General features: G+C 42.3%; 1 protein-coding gene across 1 annotated transcript; it reads right to left on the bottom strand.

Annotated features, from left to right (window-relative positions):
• Nucleotides 1-3,800: 3,800 nt before the first annotated feature.
• LOC122878475 (period circadian protein homolog 2-like) lies at nucleotides 3,801-23,817 on the bottom strand. Its single transcript, XM_044201280.1, is given in 24 exon segments — nucleotides 3,801-6,630; nucleotides 7,218-7,368; nucleotides 7,523-7,763; nucleotides 7,953-8,181; nucleotides 8,357-9,483; nucleotides 10,130-10,375; nucleotides 10,518-10,724; nucleotides 10,947-11,083; nucleotides 11,179-11,283; nucleotides 11,285-11,336; nucleotides 12,233-12,512; nucleotides 12,633-12,741; nucleotides 12,856-13,009; nucleotides 13,257-13,363; nucleotides 13,495-13,573; nucleotides 13,802-13,944; nucleotides 14,792-14,843; nucleotides 15,600-15,801; nucleotides 16,250-16,371; nucleotides 16,692-16,846; nucleotides 17,220-17,312; nucleotides 19,356-19,923; nucleotides 21,946-22,053; nucleotides 23,646-23,817. Coding segments are annotated over 22 exon segments (4,599 nt in total). The 5' UTR covers nucleotides 19,808-19,923; nucleotides 21,946-22,053; nucleotides 23,646-23,817; the 3' UTR covers nucleotides 3,801-6,474.
• Nucleotides 23,818-24,205: the final 388 nt, after the last annotated feature.

Genomic DNA, 24,205 nt, shown 5'->3' with positions numbered 1-24,205 from the left:
TTGATTGCTTGGCTCATTCAATCACAGCCACACAAAAAAAGACTTTGTCATGTGCATATTTTACACTGTTATTACTATATATGTTCTCACAAAATGGCCTTTGTTGCAACAGGCAAAAAGTCCCATGAGCTGAACATTAAAATGTATAATCACTCTACCAACCTGCCGTCCCTTCTCACCACGAGGACGTGAAAGAGTCGCACCTCTCCAAGTGTCTTCACTCTCACCTCAGATACAATGAGCATATTAACACGGGGCTGTTAGATCCTGTCTGGACCAGCCATCACCGGCGGCGGGCCTCGCAGAGCTACATGGGCCCTCAGTTCCTCTAAAGAAATGAAACAATGAGTAGCCGGTTTCCACCCGCAAAAAAACCAAACAAAACAACAAAAACATTTTCCCTCGTTTTTCACAACATATTCGAGACCAGTAGGCCTAATATTTGGTGAAAATCACAGTTGTTCACGTTGTTCATTGTCTGTTGTCAGATGAGTTTTCTTGAAGGAATAATTAACACACCCGGGCGGAGGAGGAGGAGGAGGAGGTGGTGGGTGTTCACAAACTGGACCCGGGTGTGAACGTCGGAGGAGTCACGGTGATCAAAGCTGCGCCCATTTGACAGAGGAGCGTCAAAAGTCCCACAATGGATACAAGCGAGATTAGATTCTTCAAAGGGACCCAGCAGCACGCGCGCACACACACACACACACACACACACGCGCACACACACACACACACACACACACACACACACACACACACACACACACACACACACACACACACAGGCTGCTGCTGGCCCTCATGACTCTTGACTGACACTTGATCATCAAGACACAACGTGGGCTATCAGAGATGCGGCCTTGTTGGAGGAAATGGGGAATTAAGACCAGTGAAAAATATTCAGATCCTTTACCTAAATGAAGGTAAAGTCCATCTAGTTCAATCTAAACTACTCCACCTGAGTCCTGCATACACAAGTCAAAGCAGACTGAGTCTGATCAGGAAATTGTAGGATACCATCCAATCTCAACTCAGAAGTTGTTCCTATTTTTGGCCTATGATTAATCTAGAATGTCTACTAATCAAGTTAATAAATAAACCAATAAACCCTTCAAAATATTATATATAGCCTATTTCTTCTTCTTCTAATCTATAGCTGTCTAATAAATGTAGCCTAGTGGTGCAATATTCCCCCCTGAAATAACTGGAGTAGATGTAGCATAAAATTAAAATTCTCAAGTATAGAACCTTAAAATCGTGCCTAAATGTAAATAAAATTTGGTAGGTGACTAGTAGTATGTCTAATTACTATCTCAACCAAATAATAACTACCATACGTTTTAATGGCAAATTATGTTAAATGCCGGCACTCTACATATACAGTATAATATTTATCAATCCTAGGCCAAGTGTATAAATGTTTCTACTGGACATGAAGCTGCTGTTTGTCGATCCACCACTCACGCACACCTACACATATCTGTTCTGATCTTGGATGCATCCCTGACTGAAATGATAAGTTCTCACCAGTTTTCCTAATCAACTGTCACCAAAAGTTCACCAGCAGTTCCAAGTTTAACATCCATAGGACCGCTGTCTTTTACTGGAACAGTTACTTCTTCGCTCTTTCTATTTGTGGTCTTTTGTAGATTTCAGCCAAACCCGGTTTCAAACAGAGTAAATTAAATTACAGCATACAATGTCCATAAACATATGCTTAGTCCCCAAACACACCAGTCATTGTAAATTTGGACCGCTGTGTAATTTGAAACCCTATGGTGTAGGTTTGGGTAGGACCCTATATGAAAGGAAGCAGGTGGGTGAATGGGTGTGGATGTTGACTTTAAGGACCCTCAGCCAAATTAAATTACAGTCACACCCCATTCTGTCTGGTCAAACCAACACATCACTGAACTGAAACCTTGAATTAAGCCTTAACCTTCAAAAAATCTAAAAATGTAGCCAAAATATAACTGCAGTTTTTCTGCTAGAACTTCAAAGTATTATGGGAAATAAGGCAGGATAGGTAGGATATACATGTACAAATCAGAGTTAATGACTGTGGGAATACTTCCCTCCATCGAACCCCTGCATGTCGCCACAATCTGCTCACTGAAAACAACAGATGACAGGCTGATCACGTTAGCAGATTTTGCGGGGGAAAAAGAAAATCAGACAGGAGGGAGGGCTTTTGCGCCCAAATGCATCAGCTGTGGGTTTGTGACCGTGCATATGAATTCTGAGGTTAAAGGTCGGTGCAGTGCAACAGTTGGCGTGAGAGCGATTCAACGGCGGAGGCGAGCATATGGCGCTGTTACAGATCCCCGGGGGGACCCTGCCATCCTTGGGTGCTTCTCAACTGTCTTTGACTGTGAGAGAACAATCGCTTCCTATTGGGGGGCAGCAGCAGCAGCAGCATGCTTTTATGTGCTGAATCCAGGACGCAATACACTTGAGCACACTCAGCAGTCTCATTTGACTTCTTATCTTGTCACGTGAAAACAAGCTTTGGAATGACATAGATCTAAAATAATCGATCAATTCATTCACATCATTTAAAGGGAAACAAACTTTACACACAATGGTCAGTTTACTACTGGGGAGTACAACCAGGCTTGAAACAGCTGAAAACAGCTGTATAAAGTCTTCTGTGACTCTGGAGGAGCTTTGTAAAGTCTGAGAAAATAACCCATTCAAAGAAATCTCTCTTGTTCTGCCCATAGAAAGGCTCAGTGCCAAAAACAGGTGATGACAGCAGCTCTATGGATTTCTGGCTGCCTTTGATAAATTACTGGAGGGCTCCCATCACTTCACTGCATTATAAAGTATATCATGAGTTGATTTGCCTTTACTAATCCTCTCATATTCACAATACACATTGTGAAATGTGCCAAAAGTTGGGTGAGCATTGTCATGGAAGCCCAGTAATTCTGTTTTGTTTGATCGTTAGGCTGCTTAATCAGGCATTATATCTACATTGCATCTGCTTAGGATAACCTACTGTGGCCCTACTGGTATGATAGGCAGCTTCATGTGAATGCCATGGCCTGTTTATCTATAGAGCTGCGATGATTAATCGATTAGCCGATCGAAAGAAGATTTGAATAATTATTAAAATTAAAAATAACTATTTTGATTTATTTCTTCTTCAAGTAAAAAAGCGAAAGATTCGATTTTTCGAGGTTCTCATGTGTGAAATGCTGTTTTTCTTGGTCTTACATTATGATAAATTAAATAAAAAATCTTTTGGTTTTGGACTGTGGGTTGGACAAAACAAGACACCTGAAGACGTCACCTTGTGTTCAATGATATTGTGATGGGCATTTTTCAGTGTTTTCTAACATTTTATAAACCAAACAATTAATCAATTAATTGAGAAAGTAATCTATACAATAAACAGATAAATCTACAATAAAAATATTTGTTACTTGCAGCCTTATTTATCCACTAGTCTTCCAAATAGCCACAAAATAGCAACCCCTCAGGTATCAGAAACCTTTCACATCACAGTCACATCCCTTGACCTAGCTTACATAAGAATGGTTTCATTTCATTTCTGAAGTTGTGTGTAAGAGTGCAGGCAAGTCTACAGGGTCATCAGGTGGGCACCCTCTCAATAACTGGTGTTTGGGTGAGTTGTTCCAGCGACCCAAAAGTGCAAAGGCACCAGTTACCCCATTCCACTTTTAGGTTTATCAGGTTCTTCTTCTTCTTCTTCTTTTTCTTCTTCTTCAAGAATGAATTACTTTAATATGTTGAGCAATGAGCAAGAAAAAAAGTAATCTGAGTCACACGGGTTATTATTTCTGTAGTTTTATTATAACGCTGTCTCTGTCTCAAACAACACATCTGCTTATCTACAAAAATACACAGAACTGTGCTAGTTTAACATACCACAGACTCATACAGTGGCAATGAAACAAATTTACATGACCGTACACAACATCATGTGCCAGTACTGATCAGGGTGCTTCCTCCAGCCCACCAGTGTGTAATTCAGTTAAAAATAGAATCCTTGTATGTGAGGCCTTATGAGAAAGGTAAGGCTTAAACACTAGTGCAGTATCACTCTCTGGCTTACTCTCAACATTGAGAACAGCTAATTTCCACATATCAGTTTCCAAATGAATAAACAACATCCTTGCATTCTTAATGGTTTATACACAGGTGAGTGTTGGAGGCCCCACCTTGAAATATTTTGCACAGAAGAGAGACAAAAGACAGAGATAGATTGTGATTGCTAAAGGTGGTGACAGGCGCCTGTCCTCTCTGTGCATTCATCCATAGAGGCAGACAGCAGACAGAAGGAGTCCACAACCCTCTGCCGGTCTAAGGCAGAGACTCTCTGTACAAGCCCATCACTCACCGGAATCACTTAAGTATCTGACCGCTCTGTCCATTGCGCTTTGCCCACATGCATACACATCTTATGTTCTGCTTACAGTAACATGACCTGGGATTTATTTGAGGTAGGGTCCATCCCCAATGACGCTCAAAAGCTTGCACCTTCGTCAAACAAATAAAATGAAACACACAAGAGAAAAAAAAATAGAAAAATAGAACAATAAAAATAAAGAAAATCATGAAAACAACCAAAACCAGTGAGATGCTCTTGGTCCAGTCTGTGTTACATTCACAAGCCTCAACTGTTTCTCTGTAGTAGCACCAGAGTTATACCCAGTTCTCATACTGTGGATCACAGTTTCCTTAATGCTTCATGTTAGATGATGGGGGGCTTGCATGGTTGCTGATGTATGCATGTCACCATTTCTTGTGTAACCCAGGTTTCTACAAGAGGTTACTGAAGCTACATGGTCCCCTTATTTGCTACATTTGTAATAACATTTTCCCACCGTAATCTTTATTTCAGTGCTCAGTATCTTCCTCTGTTGAGAGCATGGTATCATACAACGCTTTTAAATTACTCAAGGATCTGTACTGCTGCACACACACCTGCAGAGACCTATGACTTCTAGTGGTGCCTGAAATATACCAGTATTGTAAAAAAAGTTTCTCGGTGAGATAAAGCAGTTCAAGAAATGTGTGTTCCTATTTTTTTAATCCAGAACCATTGATGTGTGAGAAAATGAGCAAAGGAAATGTCTCTGAAAAGGGTTCAAGTGTAGACAATGTAATTTTGCATAATGTATAAATCCCTAAAATAGCACTGATTTGTTCTAGAAATGACATTTTGTAGAAGTGCACCATACTGACAGAAAAAGAATAGTACTCAACACTTTTAAAAACTCAAGAAGAAACAACCATCCTCTCAATGTCTGCTTTTTTATTCATCCATTTTCTGATGTTGAATTTTTTTTATACCAGAAAAAATATTTCTTAAATATTCAAAATATTACTTAATCTGTGATGATGCCTATTCCTTCATAGCACCCGTGCTGTTTTAAGGTCGGCAGAGGCCTACAACACTTTTAAGTTCTCAGAGTAAAGTGACTTTAAATATCCTGTGGAGTTAACTGTCAAGTGGGTAGAGTAGGCAAGTACTGTCTTTTAGCTGAATGGATTTGGCTTTAAAAAAATATCTATTCTAGATACATTATCTGGTAGAAAATAAATAAGATACTTAGATAAATGGATAGCTTGCACTATGTGTTAGATTGTCACTGTTGTGGAAAGTTATAATCAGCCTACATGTCATTGTGTTGGCTGTTCAGTCAGGTTCTACCACTGCTGTGTGCCTGAATATTGAAAACACTCAGGTCCGAGGAAAGCAGTGGGATAAAAACTCATCCATGATATAAAAGAGGGAGTCCCTGCCCTTTGACCCGGACTACATCATCCAATGAGCACCACAGCTATTCTACATAGTTCCTCATGGGAAAACAAAGGGGATCCTGGGGTTTGAGGGGCCTGAATGGGCCCATGTGGCAAAACAAGAAAACACAAACATAATGTCTGGTAGCAGAGTATTTAAACAGCAATGCTGGGCTGCTTGTTAATGACATTTGAAAATAGTTTAATGACACTTACTTTGTCAATGTATATACAGTGTATTTTTAATCAAATATAATATTTTTAATCAAATATATTTATAAGATGCCCATTAACTATTAACTTTGTCTTTTTTAGAATAATAACTGCTCATGTTTCTGTAAAGCTCTGCCTCTGACAAAGCCAATGGGAAACAATTAAATAAAAAAAAATACCTGGGTCCAAAGGTTGGGCTGGGTCCAGATCATTTCAGTGATTGTGTGGGTGAGAGCTGGCAAAAGTAAGAGGGTCATGCATACAAAGACCCTCATAGAGCGTTACTGCCACCTATATGGGCACAATAGGAACTGCACTTCAGCAGCTGTCCACCGTACAACACACACGAACGGCACATCCTCATATTCACCACAATGACAACACAGAGTTCTGCTTGAGTTCATGTTGTATGTGTTTGTCTCACATCCACATTGTACATGAGGGTCCAGCTGGTCGAGTGTGTCCCCCTGCTGGCGGTGTGTGCATTCAGGAGCCAATGTCTGGTTGAGGCGGAGACTCCTCTGATTGGCTCTGGGCGTTCTGGCTCTCTTGGCTCAGCTCTTCGCCCAGCTCGCCCATGTCCATGTCTGGCAGGTCCTTCTCAATGGGGTCTGCTGCTGCATCCTCGCAGTACACACATTCCTAAGCACATACACAAAGCATACATTAAATATATTTAAAATTTGACTATTTTCATTCAACTATATTTTTTAATTAATTGAAATTGTTCTACTCAGAATTTACATCATCATGGGACACTAAAACTCAGAAGCTTACTGCCAGCAGCCGGTTAGCTTAGCTTAGCAGAAAGACTGGATATGAAGGGAAACAGCAAGCCTAGCTCTGTCACCTAGCATCACCTCTTATGAAGTGTGAAACTAACAGTTTGTGTTTTCATCGGGGTTCTGTGATTTCCTGGAGTCTCCGCTGTTTTCCTGGCAACCTCACGATGACAACAAGACTCTAGGAAGTCACTGCTCCCAGCCAAGAAACACTCCAGAAAATTGTCGATTTTACACTTTGGATTTTGGATGGATTAAACAGATATATTTAGTGAGCTTTAGAGGTGCTTGTAGAAAGAATTGTTTTTACCAGTCTTTTTTTCCAGTCTTTATGCTAAGCTAAGATAACCAGCTGCTGGCTCTGGCTTCATTTTTAGTGGACAGTTGCTGGACAACAATATGTTTCTGCAAACAGATTTTTGAGATACACGCGTGTGTGGTCCTGACCTTCACATTGATTGCAGCAGGTAGACCTCCCCTCCTCATCCAGGGGTGTTCCTCCACTAGCTCTCGTCGCTGGTCTGAGGAGAAGTGAGGCTGGCTCTTCTGCATCTGTCTCAGCCTCTCCTTGTCTTCTCGCAGAACCTTCTGAATGTCCCTTAGGGTCAGGAAACACACACATTACAGAAGGGCCTCTAATGTAAAAATTAACTGACTGATTGGCGTTCTTCATTTTTTTCTTTTGTTGCATAATAGGCCCTTGAAATTCTGTTTCCCCCTAAAATAAAACCTATTCCCAGTCAGTGACTTACCTGGATGGCATTTGATATGTCATCATAACCTTGTCGTCAGCATTGGCCATCAGCAGCCAGAGGGGCTCCTGGAGAACATATTTGATGAAATGCTCTCCGTCCCCTTGGGTTGAGACCTTGGCTTGCGACTGTCCGCCCTCTTCGCCTTCTTTGCCTTCTTCGCCTCTCGTCTTGGCTTTGGCCTTGGGGTCATGTTCCAGGGAGTCAACGCTGCCAAAGTATTTGCTGGTGTTGCTGCTCCCTATACACAATTTTAGAGAGACAGGAAATCAAAAGTCAAAAATAGACTTTAACACATGTACTTTTTATAGGAAATGTTGAATTTTTATACCAACCAATCAGAAACTAGTAATATCATGAAGTAGCATAAAAAGCTACGTTTACTCAGTGGTTAGAAATGCTCATCAAGCCTGGGTGTTCCTCTACTGACCTGTTCTGCTGTCAGAAGCTCCACTAGCTGACGTACGACAGCCTGAGCCCGATCCGGAGCCTGATCCGGAGCCCGATCCGGAGCCCGATCCGGAGCCCGATCCGGAGCCCATGGATCCAGAGGTGGCTGATCCGGTGCCAGAGTGGGAGTCCTCCTGCAGCAGGATGTCCAGGAAGTCGCAGGATGAGGAGTTACCGTCGCTGTGAGTCCCAACTTGTGGAGACTCCACCTGAAATACAAGGCAGCAAACCATCAGAGATGAACCCACACACTTCAGTGCTGTAACAGGTTTATGTGGAAGTGCTGGTGTGTATATGAGTGATTGAAGTCTTTACAAGACAGAGTTCTGATGGTAAATCAAAGATAGTGTCTCTGTCTATCATTCGGTTCATTGTGTTCCTCACCTGCTGGTGGTTTTCAGTGTTTGCTGTGCCTCCGTTCTTCTCCCCTGCTGCTGCAGCTGCCCCTGATGCGGCAGCTGTATTGTTGCCCTGGCCTCCAGCAGGGAGCGCTGTGCTGTCCTGCCGTTCCACTGAGCGCTGTCCCTCCTCCATGCTCAGCAGATTGAGCTGCAGAGGCGAGCTGCACCGCGACTCAAACAGTGGCGGAGAAGTGGCGGGCTCCCTGGTTCCGGAAGCTGGGGTCGAAGAGCGTGATGCCACCCCCTCTCGGGGCTCCACGGCCAGGGCTTTAGGGGGCTCAGGGGCTTGGCTGTAAGGGAAGGCCTGAGATGGATATGGGGCTTGAGCCACAAACTGAGTCTGTACTGGGAAAGAAGGCTGGGCAGCGAAGGGCTGCTGGGTAGTGTAGGCAGTCTGAGGAGCCTGGAAAGGCTGCTGGGTAGCATAGGCAGTCTGAGGGGCCTGGAAAGGTTGCTGGGCAGTGTACGGGGTCTGAGAGGTTTGGAATGGCTGCTGTGGTGTAAAGGCAGTCTGCACGGTGAACGGCTGTTGGCTTGGGTAGGGGGGTTGTGTTTGCATGTTGTAGGCTGGCTGCGGAGGCTGAAAGGGCTGCTGAGTAGTGTATGCAGGTTGTGTCTGGGTCTGCTCGGGGAAAAACGTTGATCTAGGAGCAGCCCCCAGCTGCCCTATCTGACCTAAATGTCCTATTTGGGGAAAGATATAATTGGGTAGCACCAGAGCCACCACAGGTGTAACAATGGGTGCAGGAAATGGAGTGGCAGTAGGTGGGGCTTGGGTGCTCTGCCCCTCCCCAAAGCCTGCGGAAAGGGAGGGGTCAGTGTGGGGGGCCTGAGCTGGGGCAGCAGGTGCTGGGGGGTAGAGTGGATAGGTAGGCACCATGGCGGGATAGGAGACATTAAAAGCTGACTGGGATGTTTCTGACGGGGACCACGAGGTTTGGTTGAGACCCTGGAGAGGGGGCCGGGGTTTGCGGTTTGATACAGCGCTGTCTGACGAATCAGGATGCTTCATCCGTGGCTTCTTGGACTTCCTGCTGCGGATGCCCTTCTTGGCAGTAGTCTCGGGCCTGGTGGTGCCCTGTTTGGCTGCGCCTCGTGGTCCAGATGATTCTGAGATGATACATGGAGAAGTCAGAGGGTTGTTTTTCAGATATGGCAGGAAAGTTTACAGCTGTTTGTGAACTGGAAACTTGGCTCACCAGCAAAATTACCTGTTTAGGATTATTTTTAAATGATCACTAATTCATTTATATTGAGTGTTTCCAGTAAAGAACATGCAAATATAAAACTGGGTACTGTGAAACCTGTGTGAAACCTTCAATTAGGAGATATAAAGAGGAGATTTATAATTTAAATCTAAAAGAAATCGTTGTCTTCTCTGTCTTGGTTTTTATTTTTTCATTTCTGGTAGCCTCACCTGTTACACTTGTATACTGTATGTATCCACTTGCAAAGAATAGTTTTCAGGTTTCATGTTAAACAACTTTACCTCCCACAAAGCTGAAAAACTGCTTTCTATACATTCAAACATTTCAATCAGTGCAATTCAACTAAATACTGTGGCCGTCCTATTACTATTGTTAGTAAGTCTAATTAGAGTTTTGAGAATATGCACTGATATCATGTAAAGACTTATTTTGATCTAATAAAGTCACATAGTCTTAAAAAGATAGATGAATAGTATGAATAAAAGCAAAAGCAAAATAAATATGATAACCATTTTAGTCTCATGTGGTTACTATTCAACATTATGTACCTTTAGCATTGGCTGGACCTCTCTGCTTGTGCAGATACGTGGAACAGTCCTTCTGGAAGGTCCTTGCATTGCGGAGCTCTCGGCAGCGGGTGAGGAAGGCCTGCTCTTCTTTCTGGGTGTGTGCGGCCAGCACCTGTTTGGTCAGTCCCAGCCGCTTGTAGGCCTCCTTCTCCTGGCTGGGAGGAGACACCACGCTGACAGGCAGAGCCAGGGGCACAGGGCTCTCTGCCACGTCCTCGATAATCTCTGTAGACCGAATCGGAGCCATAAGCATGTGTCAAACAGAACTTATTATCCAGCTGTTGGATGAATACACACCATATGCTGTTGCAGGTATGTTTCTGTGCCTGAGTTCACTTCTATTAAAAAAAGGGACACCGACACTCACCAGACTCCGGCTGAGGCTTCTTGTCTCCCACGTGGACGAGGGTGCTGCTGTAGCTGCACTGTGAGGTGATGGACACCACGCTCTCAGCCTTGCTGGGCAGGGTGAGGGGTGCCAGGGGGCCTCCCACCACAGCAGCTGACCCAGATGGAGGCTTCTTTGGTGCTTTCATGTTTGACAGGCCTGGTTGGGCATCTAGCATCAAAGGGTCTGGATGGGGAGAGTGAAATCCTCTGTTAGCTCCAAGCCATAGACGATTACAGTCTAATTCTTATCAGTAAAGAAGGTGAAACCAAGTGAATGCCAGTGGAACAGAACAGCACATGTTGTTTGGGTGTTTCTTAGCAAAATTTTGACTCAGTTTAAAGAGACTGGATCTAATATCCTAGATGGTGTGTGACATGTGTGCACAGATGCATGACGTGTACATGCCTGGGTTTGTATCTTCAGCCACTTGCATTCCATCCTCTAAACCCTGCTTGTAATCATCTGAGTTGGAGGAGGTGGTGTTGGAGGAGAAATGGTACTTCCTCTTCACTGTGATGGGGACGTTACAACTCTCCAAGTACCTGAGAAACAGAAATTGATTTAATCAGAGAAGGCACGCTTCACACATGTGATCTTTTAACCAGAATAATTCATGAACACAAACACCAACACTTACCTGATGACACTGTCGAGGCAGCTAATCTGCTGGTAGGAGTGGCCGGTCTGGTCTTTGCAGGTGAAGTCCTCCATGCTGGCTGCAGTACTGTCTCTGACCTGCAGGGGGTGCAGAGTCCTTCAGACGCACCGCTGGACTCTTCTGAGCTGTTGAGGAAGCTGTAGAGGAAGGGATGGCAAAATATCAGAACATGCACACCAAGACAGGCAGGTAAACACTTACAGCTAAACACAAACATAAACCACATTTGCTCCCTTTTTGTCATATTTGACTGCCACACAAATAATTTCTGATTCTTCTGGTACATTGCAGTGCATAATGTACAGTAGTTACATTTTGTGTTTTTTTTACACACCTGATACACTTAATTGAATTATCACACCTATAATATAATAATATTGTCACATGTGCAATTAGTGGCTTTCACTCTGTTGAGTTTTTTTAAAAGAAAGAAATAATAGCACAGGGATCTATCTTTTAAATGTTTTTGGGGTACAAATCTTTAGACTTTTTGATGCAGACTAAAAGTAAAGTGACAATTTTAATGAGTCCTTCTACCAATGTGATCTGCCACTTCAGTGTTGTAGCTCACATTGTCACCAATGCTTCAGAAACTGAGAGTGTGATTATTTGCACTGACAGTTGTGTAAACTGACCTAATTGTTTCCATGATGGCCCAGTAATCAGGCCTATTGTTTTCTGGCTGCACTTGGTCACACCAATCATATGCTAATCAGGTACTGAACAGTGATGAGGGAGGTGCAGCCAATTAGGTCAGTTTCAGGTGCAACTAGGCAGAGTAATCAACAGATACTCCCGGATGGGAGCCGGAACGTCTTGATTCTGAAAACAGTGTCCAGATGACTACGACTGAAACCTTTTCTACGATAGAACACTCCAGGACGAATGAGGGACTACACCGTCTTACTCAAGGTTAAGAGTTTCATCCCCTGAAAGGTTGCCCATGCTTACAATAAATGTGCTCCCTGTGATGAACTTTGAGTCAAAGCGACAACAGAACGCTGCCTGTTTGGTGATATTAAACTGAACTCACTGTCAGTGGTCTTCTTCTGCTCAGGCTTTGATGGTGATGGTGAGGGCGAAGGGGGAGGGGAGCGCAGGCAGACCTGAGAGTCCTGGTTCTTCAGCATGTGGACCCCTTTACAAATCTCCTGGAACGTCCTGGGATGCTTGGCCTTGCCTGTCTCCTCCGCCGTCTTTCCCGTCGTGGCGTTCCCGTTGCTCTCACTGGATGAGCCGATGCTGACCAGCTGCTCGTGGGAATCATTGCTGCCATGGCTACCATAACCGCTGGAGCCCATGTTGTGGACCGGCTGAAGAGAGAAAAGGTTGTTAAAGAAACTGACAAATGTGTGTATGAAAATGTGTATTTAAGTGGGGGTCTAGGGGGTTTGTGTGTGTGTGTGTGTGTGTGTGTGTATATACATACATACCTGGAGTAGCAGCCTGTGGATCTGTTCACTAATTTCCTGGATGTCCGAGTCCATGATCTTCCCTCCATGGAAAGCTGGTGCTGCAAAAACATCTTCATTCACAGGACCCCTGAAAAACACACACACCACTGTCATGTAACATGTTCAAAGTGAAATATATTCCAACATACAACTACTGATGACACAAAAACCTTAACTAAAACAATGTATTGGGTATACTCACATGCGGACTTTGTGCCTGCCAATGACAAAGGAGACCTTGCGGCTCCAGGGGTTGACGAAGCTGGACCAGCTGGTGTCGATGGTGATGTATTCACCGTTTCTTGCACAGAAACGGATCGAGGAGTGATCAAACGGCTGACCAGCATACTGCAGAACTGTTGGCAATGGAACGTAGAGTGTGTGTGAGAGACAGAAAGAGTTTAATGCACCAGTCAAATTATTAGATTATTTTTCTTTAGCTGGACATTTATTGAAACCTGGTATAGTGATAGTACACAACCAGGCTTTTTTCTGTTTGTCAAAGCATCTTTAACTGGTAAATGGATGCAAACATTACTTTTCAATACTGATATTGTGTCGATCGGTTAAAAAAAAAAACAAGTGCATGAAAGAGGTTCTTACTCTTCCGATGCACAGCCAGCATCAAGGGTCGGTCACTTGGGTGCAGATTCAGTAGCACAGGGGTCCCGATCAGGTCCTGAGGGAGGTAACCCAACAGAGGAACAGCCCTGATGGAGAAAAAACAATAATGTGTTAAAGACGATTAAAACATCAATTCAGAAGACTGCCCTGCAGTGGTTCTACAACATCTCCTGAACCTCCGATCCTCCAGTTTTTTACACCACAAAAAGAAACTCACCTCTCATCCACATCCTGGAACACACAGTTGGCTGTGTGTGTGGTGGTGAAGATACGTTTGTCAGGAGGAATTCTGGGTGCTGTGGAGAGAGAAGAAGATACAAATGAATTGGCCAGTAAGACAAATAAGGAAATGGTGATCATTAAACATGTACAGTACCACGCTTTTAGCCAGTTGCTTTATTTAATGTTGGTACTACCCATACACACCCAGATAGGGAGGAAAATAAACCGTCACAACTCCAATGTAGGAAAATGAACACTAAAAATGCACGTGAAAGCACCATGAATGTGGTCACAGGCCTCACCTTCATATCCAGAGTGCACCCTCTCAGCCAGCAGAAGGCAGCAGAACTGTTCCTCACCCAGCTCAGCATCCTGGACTTTCATCAGGTAAGGAGTCATACGGAAAGGATAGTACTGGAGATCCCCTTCACGCTCCTTACCACCACTGTAACACACACACACACACAATTAAAATACTGTTTCATTGTACTGGAGTAGTACCTAAAGAGGCTTTCAAAATACATTTCAGTTAGCCTGAATTTGTACCATTCTTTACAAGAATCGACAATTTGCTTTTGTTGTCAATATAAAGTAGAGGACAGAGCAAATAAAAGGATTTAGGTTTAGCATGTTGAATAGAGAAAGCTTATTAGGATTTTTTTTACATTTATTTCATAATTATGACTCATTGACACATGTAACAGTAAATTGAGGTGAAGAAGTTAATAAGTATGGACTTTTAATGGTCTGACACATCAGCTACTGAAAGCTGTAACCTACAATCATTTTAAATGTTTTAATGTAGTAATTATGTTTTTAATGCTAATGAAATCTAGTTTAAGGTTGTTCTTTTCAATGATTACATATATTTTGATTAAAAAGATAGTAGCTTCTGGTAATTGGTAGTCCAAGTAAATAATTAAAAATGGATCTTGCAAACAAACGCTGCACTTCGGATAAACTCCAGCTGTAAATGTTTTATTTTGATGAAGAAATAATCAGCCTGTATTTATTTCCTGAAAAGTTTGTAATATATGTCAAACCTGTACACTAATGTTATATTATAACATGATCACATTATCTTTTAAACAACCAACAGAAGTCCTTCATTTTAAACTCTAGTTGAAACACCCCATCTGGCCACTAGATAGAGAAACTGTTCAAAGGCTCACAGCTGCTGACTTCGTCCCTCCTCTCAGTCCTCCTCTCTTGCTCACCAGCCCTGTGCTGACTCAGAGCTTGTTTGAGCAGGAGACTATGGATCAGAGATGCGGCCAGCCACTGTCACTCACCTGATGCGGCAAAAGAAGGATTTTTCCTGCATGCACTCCGTGGGGGACGACTCTGAATAAGAGACAGGGAGAAAGTGGGATGAATAGATCACCAAATGCATTAGGTTGACTACTTCCAAACGGACCCATCTGTTAATCATCTATATTTAACACGCTCTTGACAGGACCTGAGAACTACTACTATGCAACTGAAGTCTGAGGATTCACTGTATTCAAAGGAAAAGCTTTTATGTAAAAATAAATTACAAAATTTACCACAGACATGAATCAAGGACTCTAAGACAGTGTCAACAATAATTGAAGATTTTAAGCCTCAAAAAAGCAGGATTTATTGCAGAGCTTTTGCAGAGGTTTGCATTAGATTTATGCAGGTGTACCTAATAAATTTGTAAATCAGAGCCTCGGACTGCACCAACATGCCATTATGGCTTCAGCAAATATGTGGCAGGTGTGCGTGAGTAGGAGTGCATTCGTTAATGTGTAATCGAGCATGTTAATGAAATATGTGCTATGTGTGTATGAGCATGTACATGTGGGGGTGGGTCATGTTAAGGAAATAGATGCTTGTGTGTGTGCAGGTGGTATGGGTTGTGTTTCGTGTGGGTTTCCCATGTGCCCTTTGTGGGTGATGGAAATCTACCATCCATGCGCAGTCCCATGTTGGCCCAGTTAAAATGAATATTTGTTTATTTCAGTGGAACAAAATTTGAAAATCTGTAATGGAGGATTCCAATTTTAAGTTACATAAAAACAGCTGAACCTAAGAAACATTTTCACATTAACATTTTAGTTTAGAGACAGCTGGTACCTGCTCCGGTGCACATGCTCCATGAGGGCAGGTGGTAGGGTGTGGTGAAGCTGTAGAACACGCTGATGTCCTGAGGCGTCAGGAACTCCACAAACTTGGCATTTTTAAACACTTCCCGTTTGCAGTTCAAGATGGACGCCGCCTGGTCCGAGATGTAAACAATCTTCCCTGTGATGAGTGAGACGGCTACAGCAAATATGTCCTGCCGGTAAAAAGATACATTTTTTTTGACAAATCAGTTAGTTAGGTGTCTTTTCAAGATGTTCAAAATACTGAAGATGTATCCTCTTTAATGGAACTGCAGTTTAGTTAACTAATTAAAATAATCTAATTCTGTTTATCATAAGCCAATTGGCAAATTTCTCACAATATGTAGTATTTTTTGTTGTAATGATGAATTAAATCTCAAAGAAATGACAATAGTTTGTGCATGAGTACTCTAATATAAAAAGTTTGTGAAACATCATCAGATTTCAGAATCTGAGATGTCTTAAAATTTCACTCAAAATATGAATTCTTAAATTATATTTGCACATTTCAGATAACTCCCACCATTCCCAACTTGTATTTAGAAACAAATATATATGTTATGGCCATAGACTTTCAGGAGGTTCGTTCTTTATTATGAGGTGAAGATCAGAGATACTTACAGTGTTTTTGAGAGTGTATTCAGAGGTGATGCTGTTGATTTCCTCGATGGTGTAGGAAGATACATCCAACCCTGGTGGGTGACTGTCGTTAATCATCAGCATCTGGTAGTATTCCTCATTGGCTGCAAATCAAAGAGAAGATGGGTCACTGCACACATCATTTCACACACTGTATGTGGTCAGTGAAACCCATAGTTCTCTAAGCATCGTGTTTTATTTCATAACCATAAGAGATTTTTTTTTGGTAATTGCTTTTCACGCAATATTCACACCCAAAATCGGAGAATATGATTCAGAATCTATGCCACAGATGGGTCCAAATTCTATAAAAGTTTATTTGCCAATGTGACAGTCGTCAACATCGCTTATGTACAATAACAACGATGTAAATACATGTATGAACATGCGCATGAAAACAGTGCTAACGGAAGCAAGTCCTTACCTTTCACCTGTTTGACACACCGCAGTGCATATTTGAGCGCGTTGACGGTGCTGGACTTGCCCTTGCTCCTCTTTTCCGATGGCAAGTACATCTTCAGCTCCTTGAGGGTCTTGAAGAGCTCCTTCTGTGTCTTAGCTTTGGCTGACTGTTCGCTGCTGCAGGGCGTGCATGAGACAGATACATGTGCGTCAAAATGACTGGTGAGACACCAGTGCTGTCACACTCTGAGAAGCACTGCTTTCCAGCATAGAGAGCACAACAGGAGGGGGTAGCTAATAGTAAAGCTAGTATGTAAAGTGGATGATTGGCAGTGGGATGCATGTCTGATTTTGAGAACTTTCTACTGTTGCATGCAAGTAAAAACTCACACTGCCAACACAGTTTACATCGAAGGAGGAATACATAAGTAATCTTGTACTGTCTTACTTTATTTTCTGTCAAACTTTATCTTTAACTGTATTAAATGGTAAGCGTTGCATCTTCATTCAAACGGAATAATGAAAGGTAAGATGTAAGATGAATACTAACCTGCAGCCGCTGGTTGAAGGGTTGTCCTGCTCGGAGCTCACCAGACTGAAGGCGTTAGAGCTGCTTGGCGGCGAGGGGCTGTGAGAGTTTGAGCTGTAACCATGAACAACAAGTCATGTTATTGAAGGCGCACAGAAAGACTAGAAAACAGAGCATTATGAAAGGACAGTTAAAGCACCAAAACAAAAAGTTAAGACTAAACATACTAAGTGAGTCAAGGACGTCAAAAACATACCATCTGTATCCCCTGTATAAATAAGTCTATACAAATATGGACAGTAGCTAACAAAAGAGCAAACAGGAGGGTCAAATATTTCTTGATGATGCAATGAGGCAGTGAAGGAGGACACTATAAAAAGGAAACCAGAGGACAGAGTGAAGGGAAGCAGAATCGTCAGCTAATGGGAGGCTTTTCACAGAGGTTCATGCCCAGTGAGTTCATTGAGTCACACCGTATCTAAATATGACTATTGTAATAGCTAAAGGCACCAGAAGAATACAAAGGCAGACTATAACTCAAGTTGTTTTTTTACTTCAAAATTCTGAACAAAGTCTGAAAATATCCACTGAGCACCAAACAAGCCCAGCATGTATGTGTCACACAAATCAGGTTGCTAAGGAGAACAAATTATGAGGAGACGTACGGTACAGGCCGAGACCATTTACTGCCTCCACAACTCCTTCATTTTTTTTTTCTTGTCGCTTTAGCCTTGAGAAAGAGATGGAAGGAAAAGATGCGAAGAAGGAGGAATCGAGGAAACTATTATGAATTGAGGCGTCATCTGACGCAATGCCAGTTTCTGATGACGGCTGCACAGCTGGATAGCTCTGTAGTGCCTTTTGTTGCCCTGGAGTTTTTATTTTACACAGATAATGTGATGCACTGTTCAACTACTAATAAAAAGGGTGCATACTTATCACAGCTAGTGCTTTTCTATATTTAATGATGTCCCCCATCCGACTAACTAGAGTGTGAAATATTAGCCTCTGCTTTTTGTCTCTGAAAATTAGCAGTTTGACAAACACATTTAAGTCAATCCAAATTGGACTAACACTAAATGCACATGACCTTATCAAAAATGTGTATTTATGTTATGGGTTGTGTAAAGAAAATAAATATCAACCGATATATCATTATCAGATTTTATTTATATATAAATAATTTTTTGGGCTTTTTGCGGGCGGGGCGGGATTCGACCACAGGCCGCTGCGGTAAGGACTTGTACAAGGTGTGTGCTCTACCAGGTGAGCTACCAGGGCGCCACAATTATCAATTAATTTAATTAGATTTTTTAAACTCATTAATCAAATATCAATATCGGTATCTGCCTCAGTATTGTACAACAGGGTCTGCACAGGACAACTCCGGCAATGTTTGTGTAGCATTTCACGCATAAAGTACAAATAAATATGGAAGTATTCCTACAATCTAATACAATCCTATACAAAAGCCCTTCAATTTATCCTTGACATTGTGTCAGAGACCTGCAGGGTTCAACGTTTTTTCCCCCCACTTGCCTGGTCAGGCAAGTGGGGGGATGGGTTTTTACTTGCCCATATAATACAAATTGTTTTATTTATTAGCAGTTATCAAATAACAACAAAAACTAAAAGTTAATTGTCATGTTTGATCTTTTGATCTTTCTTTAAATAAAGTAAATTAATCAGAACAAGGACACAGTGTGTCATAGATGCAAAGCAACAAACATTCTTGCATATCAAAAATGGTATGACAATCCCCCCCTCCTTCTCCACAGAGTTTAATACCGGTTCCAGTACCCATCCCTACTCGCAAGTGCCCGATCGGTATGTGCAACTCAACAGAGATAGGTACTTCCATCATCAGCTCCAGAAAAATACATGTGTTGCCCCGGGCAATCGTGAAATCCTTATTGTTGAACCCTGTGCTGTTGAATATATACAAGTTTTTGAGGCTAAAGTTAGTGGACTGCATGTTGAAAAGTGTTTCCGGTATTTTCTCCACCTCATGGATGTAAATGGAGGTGGAGAAAACATTAAACCTCCAGAAGGTGTGCTGTTCTCTTCAGACAAGAGATGACCAAGGTGGTCGGCTCCCCCATGGTGGTGGGGAAAAACTCAATTTACCACGATTCAGTGCATTTGCTGTGCCCTCACCTCTTGTTGCTCCCTGAAGACTCCAAGAGAGCGGAATCTTTGCCATTGCCATTTGAGCTGCCCACAGATTCATTGCCATGGGACTCATTGCCTTGCGACTCGTTACCATGGGATTCTGTCCCACTCCCACTCGAGCCGCTGCCACCCATCTCTACATCCTCATGTAAGGTTGGGCGTGGCCGCTTCCTGTCGTCGTGCGGGGACCCCGGCAAGACCGGGTGCTCATGGCCACTGTCGCTCCCCTCGGAGGCCAATCCTAACTCTCCTTCCAGTTCGACCCCATCCTGCCCGCCACAGGCCTCGTTGTAACTGGCCATGAGGTGAAGTTGGCTAATGGAGCCGCAGGGAGAGCGCTCCTCTTCCTCCACCTGGAAGCCGACCCTTTCACGGTTCCGTTCGCACCCGTTGAGGGTTGAGTACAGTTAGTGCTTTGGATCACTGTCCTCAGACATGGGACGAGCCAAAGGGCAAAAGATGGGAGATTAAGTTACCTTCCACATGGCAATGCCATGAAGTGCATGGCACTGGGACGTAAATGGAGTTGATGCCTCAGGAGTGGGGATGCAGTCTAAAGGAGGAAAATAAAACACAGGTGAAATTACTCAGACGAACCCTTTACAATACAGTGCACTTCTATAGATAGCAGATCAATAGTAAAGAAACACAGTCCTAAAATAAGAAGTAATTAATAAGGATTAAAAGAAACACACACAGGCTGCTGCTATCCTTCCTTCTGCAGAGTAAATAGGCCGTTGTTTTAATTTTCTGGGTGGACTTAAGCCCCAGACCATACACAGTGTATAAAGATGGACGGCTAGTACTCGTTGCTTCCGTTAGTTAAGGTTGGTTAAGGTTAGGGTTAGGGTGGGGTTAGGGTTAAGGATAGCCAATCAGAGGCAGAGTAGGGGCGGGACTTGGCAGGAAGCTGGTGGGGAAAAAAATAAACGCGCCCAGACCAGTGTGATCCAGTTCAATTTTTCAAAAGAGCTTTTTCACATGAAAGGTGAGACCCTAGAGATGAAAACACACAACACAAACAAAAACCTTCACCTCGCACAAACCATCAGGATGAATTTAGATGTTGGAAAGACAAAATGCTTTGAAATAATTTAGAATATTCAAGATGCCTCCTCTCCTCCGCAGCCAACGGCCTGGGCCTCCACAAATTAACTAATAAACGAGTAGGAGCAAAAACTGACAACCAATCTCCCTCACAAATAACAGCATTATCATTAATGCCAAGGATACGGATACCACACAAACAGATGACAATCAGATGTGTTGATGCATCGTCCATGTTCACTTAAGTCTAAATCAAATGAAAGCAGCCTTATGTAACATAGCGCAGCATCCCTGAATCGACCAACAATATATAAAAGACAATGACAATGTAGTCCCTCAAGTAACATTTACCTTGTATCAAAAATGACCTTAGACAACATCTGCCAACTCTATGATAATAACATGAGCATTCACATTGTCAATACAGGTTGAATTTCACTTGCTTGACTATTCACAAGCATTTGGGGGTGTAAAAATCGTATTTGTTCTATAAAAGAAACTTGTTAAAAATACAAGAGCAACAGTCTTCATCAGCTCTGCAGCCTCCTCCTTCTCCTCCTACACCACCAACAGCAGAACAGCAGTAGTTGGAGCTATTTATGTCTGTTAAAGCCATAATAGGAAATACTGGCAACTGTAGTGGTACTGAAGCCAAATCCAAAATATTTCAGTTTTCCTGCTATCCAAGATCAGGTTGCAGCTATTTATGTAAGACATTCAGCAGCGTGTCTATTCTTCACTCTTTACATAGACCTAAGCAGTTTTACATAACTTCTCAAAGTTTCAGGGAAGGTTTTTCATGTTTTAAAGATCTACAAAAACCTAGCAGACTTTCCAACCACCAACACATCCACTGCCAACTTAGGAAATGACCCACTCCCAAGTTAAACGGCGGCAATAGCCAAGCATCAGAGGGGACTTTCTATTGGCTGCTGCAAATGACCAATCAGGAGAGAGCAAGGAGTGACAACAGGTTAGAATGATGTCAGCCAATCAGGGGAAAGTTAGGGTTGACAAGTCAGAATACAGAAACACAGGCTTATTGGTTCCTTTTGCAAAGAGAAAAAAGCTCAAAACTCCAAGAATAGCATGTTTAAGCTCATGACACAGCACTATATGACACAAAATCAGAAAAATAGACCATTAACAATACATAAGCCAGCAAGTTATTTATTATTACTCAGTCAGTTTGCTGGAAACAGTGTAAACTGTATGTAGCAGGGTATGAAAGCCTTAAACAGCCAACAATAAATGCTACACAAAATTTAAAAACTAGGTTAACACAATAGAACTGTTGCCAAATAAGGTCTGTAGCATAAAGAGGTTTCTCAGAATTTTTCACATAAAAATCCTGTACTATCATGAAAATATTAAACACTTTGTACTCCAAAACTTGTGCAAACAGCCATGATATTGGTTTGCCTATAACAGTAATACAAAATCAAAAACCCAATCAGCTTAAGCAAATCTGAACAATTCCCTGTACATCTAATTGTTTTTAAACCATGCAATATGGATATGAGCTTACCAGAGACCCCTTTCTCCATGAGCATTACTTCACAGACCAGCAGGCAAGATTATACAACTTTCTCCCCAAATCTTCAAAACTCTGAGATACCTGCACACAGACATGCTGCTGTCGCAACACAGCAGAAGAACGACATAATGAAACAAAACTCCCTCTGCTTCCAGCTCAGCCTGTTTCAGCTAGAGCACTGATACACCCAACACACTAGCCCAGATCTCAGGCATTATACAACGCTGCTCCAGTCACATGGATTTGGCTATAGTGCAGCACAAATCATTGGTAGCCCTGTTTCATAAAACCACATGCTTTCACTTGTATCCAACCACACTACATGTGAAGTGCATTCTTTAATGAAATTTGAGACAGAAATGACATGAGCATAGTTAAAGATTGAATATAAAATGTTGAAGATAGGATATATAAACTATAGCTAATCATTTACACAATCCAGTTAATCACAGGGCAAAACATTGGGCCAGTGGTATTTGAAGAGGATAAGATAACTGCAAAGGTACTGTACATGTTCTAGTGTCATTTATGAGTAATTAGTATTGTATAGTATGTTAAGGCCAACTCCAGTATTTCATTCAAATGACATAATCGCAGTGAGCTACATCACAGTATCTGCCACTATACTGCATGATTTACTGAGTTATCACATGTATCTTATACCTTATGAGTCATGACAAGAGTAATGACCTATCAGTAAAACTGTAAGCTTTTGTAAGAGTGGTGTGATACAAAGTGTCTTCTTTGTAGCTGGAAAGAGTTAATCATTCTTCTGCATTAAAGCAAAAACTCCCAGCTGCTTTCTGTCATATGGAGGCGACATGTTTGCCTTAATTAGTCAAAATCAGCTCACCTGTGGTTTTCTAATAAAGGTCTAGCATCAATATCCAGATCATATTGAACTTAACAGCATTGTAATCAGAATCAGAAATACTTCTGTATAATGTTATTATCATGTCGACCTAATATCCACAGTACAGTGAGGCAGGGACAAACTGTTGTCTGTGTGTGCATGGGTGGACAATAGACCTCTTAAGAGGACCCTAGTAGTAAAGTAGTAGTAAACTAGAAATAAACCTGCTTGCTTGGACATTCCAATCTATTTCTTTTTAAATAACGTCCGTCCAAATACATGTTATATGAATCTACCCAATATATTGAAATAAAACCATTTTCTCAGGTAATACATATGACAAATAAGCTGTTGCTTTCTCTGAGCTCATTTTTAAAGGTCAAGGATTATATTACATTGTCTATTACATTTCATACATAAACAAGCTTACACAAGATAAGGTTAAATTAAAGAAAATACGACTAAAATATGGGAATAAACATCCCTTCCCCCATCTAACTTCCATTGACCTGCTATTCAAAATCCACACACACGTTGACCTGCAATCCAAGGCACGGTACACTGACACAGTTATGTAAAAGTAACGATATCGTTAAAACCCTGCATCAAAACAGCAGCCACTTGGCCGCGGAGGGGCTATTTTACAAAAACAGACATTTTTCCTTCTCTACAGACGAACAGAAAACCTAGGACCGTCATTTTAGGTTATAAAAGTAGAATAAATTGTGCGATCCGATTTTCGCGCATGCGCACATCGGATTTGGTTATGAAACGTATTTTTTGTGCTCGGTTTTTCGTTCTTATTACTACTAAAAGGTGCAAATTAAGGAAAACCTACCTTTGCTGCCGTAATAAAAATCGCCTCTCAGGTCGTCCTCGGTGTCAAATAAAAGCAAAACCGACCAGTGAATAAAACATTCAGTCAACAACCAGTTTTCCTCAATGGGAGTCAGGACTCAGACGGATTGACACAGTAGCAACATTTCTTCCCTGGCTCTGGCCTATTAGCAAATCGGCGAGCTAGGCTCTCGACCTCAATTCAGACTCCGCCCTTTAATTTTCCCAATTGGCTGGAAGCTACGGGTTTCCATGGAGAAAGTGACGGAATTGCAATAGCGGGAGCTCATTGGTCCAGAGCGCTGTCCGTCGTTTTATATAAACAAGTCATTCACTGCACGTGGAATCCCATGTTGTGTGGGTCCGCACCATTACTACGTCGGCGTACGCCTGTGGTGCGCCGGGTAGATGGAGTCTTGCACACCACTTAAAAGGCGTCTCAATCGGCGCATTCGACATTGTTGTTTGTTTTACAATTACATGGTTGCTGCCGCTGGCTGACAGATTACACTCCATTTAAACAGTTTTCCCGGCCCTCGCCGTTAGACGGTGCATCGGCGC

Source organism: Siniperca chuatsi, linkage group LG7 (assembly GCF_020085105.1).
Source record: "Siniperca chuatsi isolate FFG_IHB_CAS linkage group LG7, ASM2008510v1, whole genome shotgun sequence".
In the NCBI taxonomy this organism is placed as follows: domain Eukaryota; kingdom Metazoa; phylum Chordata; class Actinopteri; order Centrarchiformes; family Sinipercidae; genus Siniperca; species Siniperca chuatsi.
This window is presented reverse-complemented; position numbering and strand designations above follow the sequence as displayed.